This window comes from Plectropomus leopardus, unplaced genomic scaffold (genome assembly GCF_008729295.1).
Source record: "Plectropomus leopardus isolate mb unplaced genomic scaffold, YSFRI_Pleo_2.0 unplaced_scaffold31060, whole genome shotgun sequence".
In the NCBI taxonomy this organism is placed as follows: Eukaryota; Metazoa; Chordata; class Actinopteri; order Perciformes; family Serranidae; genus Plectropomus; species Plectropomus leopardus.
Genome location: NW_024633885.1, coordinates 1 through 924, shown reverse-complemented (window position 1 = coordinate 924; position 924 = coordinate 1). Strand labels below are relative to the sequence as shown.

Here is a 924-nt window from a genome sequence, read left to right as displayed (position 1 = left end):
ATACATGATGTCAAAGTAAGAACAATTATATCTGATCACCAACTGAAGTGATTACCTTTTCAATCAGCTCAATGCAGGCAGCCAAGTCCATGCCAAAGTCAATGAACTCCCAGATAATACCCTCCTTCTTGTACTCCTCTTGCTCCAGGACGAACATGTGGTGGTTGAAGAACTGTTGCAGCTTCTCATTGGTGAAGTTGATGCACAGCTGCTCCAAGGTGTTGAACTGTGACGGGGCAAATAATCAGCATAATGTCTTGCAGGCACCAAGAATGATTCTAACCTGAAAAGTATCAGCTGCAGAATTTTTGAAAATTAAGCTTACATCAAAGATTTCAAAGCCAGCAATGTCCAAGACACCAATGAAGAACTGCCTTGCTTGTTTGGTGTCCAGCATCTGGTTGATACGGACGACCATCCACAAAAACATCCTCTCATAGATGGACTTGGCCAGGGCAGTCACTGAGTTGTTCACCTATACAATACACAAGGATGTGATTTCATTAAAGTCGGTCAGTCGGTATGGACTTCTGGTATTCTGAACCTCTCCTAATTAGGAAAATGCTATCAAAGATTTTTTATTCTGCATTATGCATTTTGCATTTAATGTATAAAAGTATTTAAGCGTAGCAAAATGTTGTTCTTCATTAGAAATGCAATTTTTTTTGCCAATATGCCCTGTGCTACATTTATTCACCGGAACATCAACAAAAAACACAAGTAATCTGTTTTTCAATAATAGGATATTAGATATTGATATTTCATGTTTACCTGAGGCACAGTCTGTCCCTTGGTGACAAACTCATTTCCGACCTTTACTCTGGGATAGCACAGAGCCTTCAGCATGTCAGCAGAGTTCAGACCCAGCAAGTAAGCAACCTTGTCAGCCTCTGAAAACATTTCAGTGATTTCCATCAGAAACCA

The 924-nt window shown here is 39.9% G+C and overlaps 1 protein-coding gene across 1 annotated transcript; it reads right to left on the bottom strand.

Annotated features, from left to right (window-relative positions):
• Window positions 1-55: 55 nt before the first annotated feature.
• On the bottom strand, window positions 56-900 carry LOC121938695 (myosin heavy chain, fast skeletal muscle-like; the record flags this gene model as incomplete). The annotated part of the gene is made up of 3 exons (XM_042481868.1): window positions 772-900; window positions 326-475; window positions 56-226 (listed from the first exon to the last, which is right to left on the bottom strand). Coding segments are annotated over exons 1-3 (450 nt in total), but the record flags the coding sequence as incomplete, so codon positions are not given.
• Window positions 901-924: the final 24 nt, after the last annotated feature.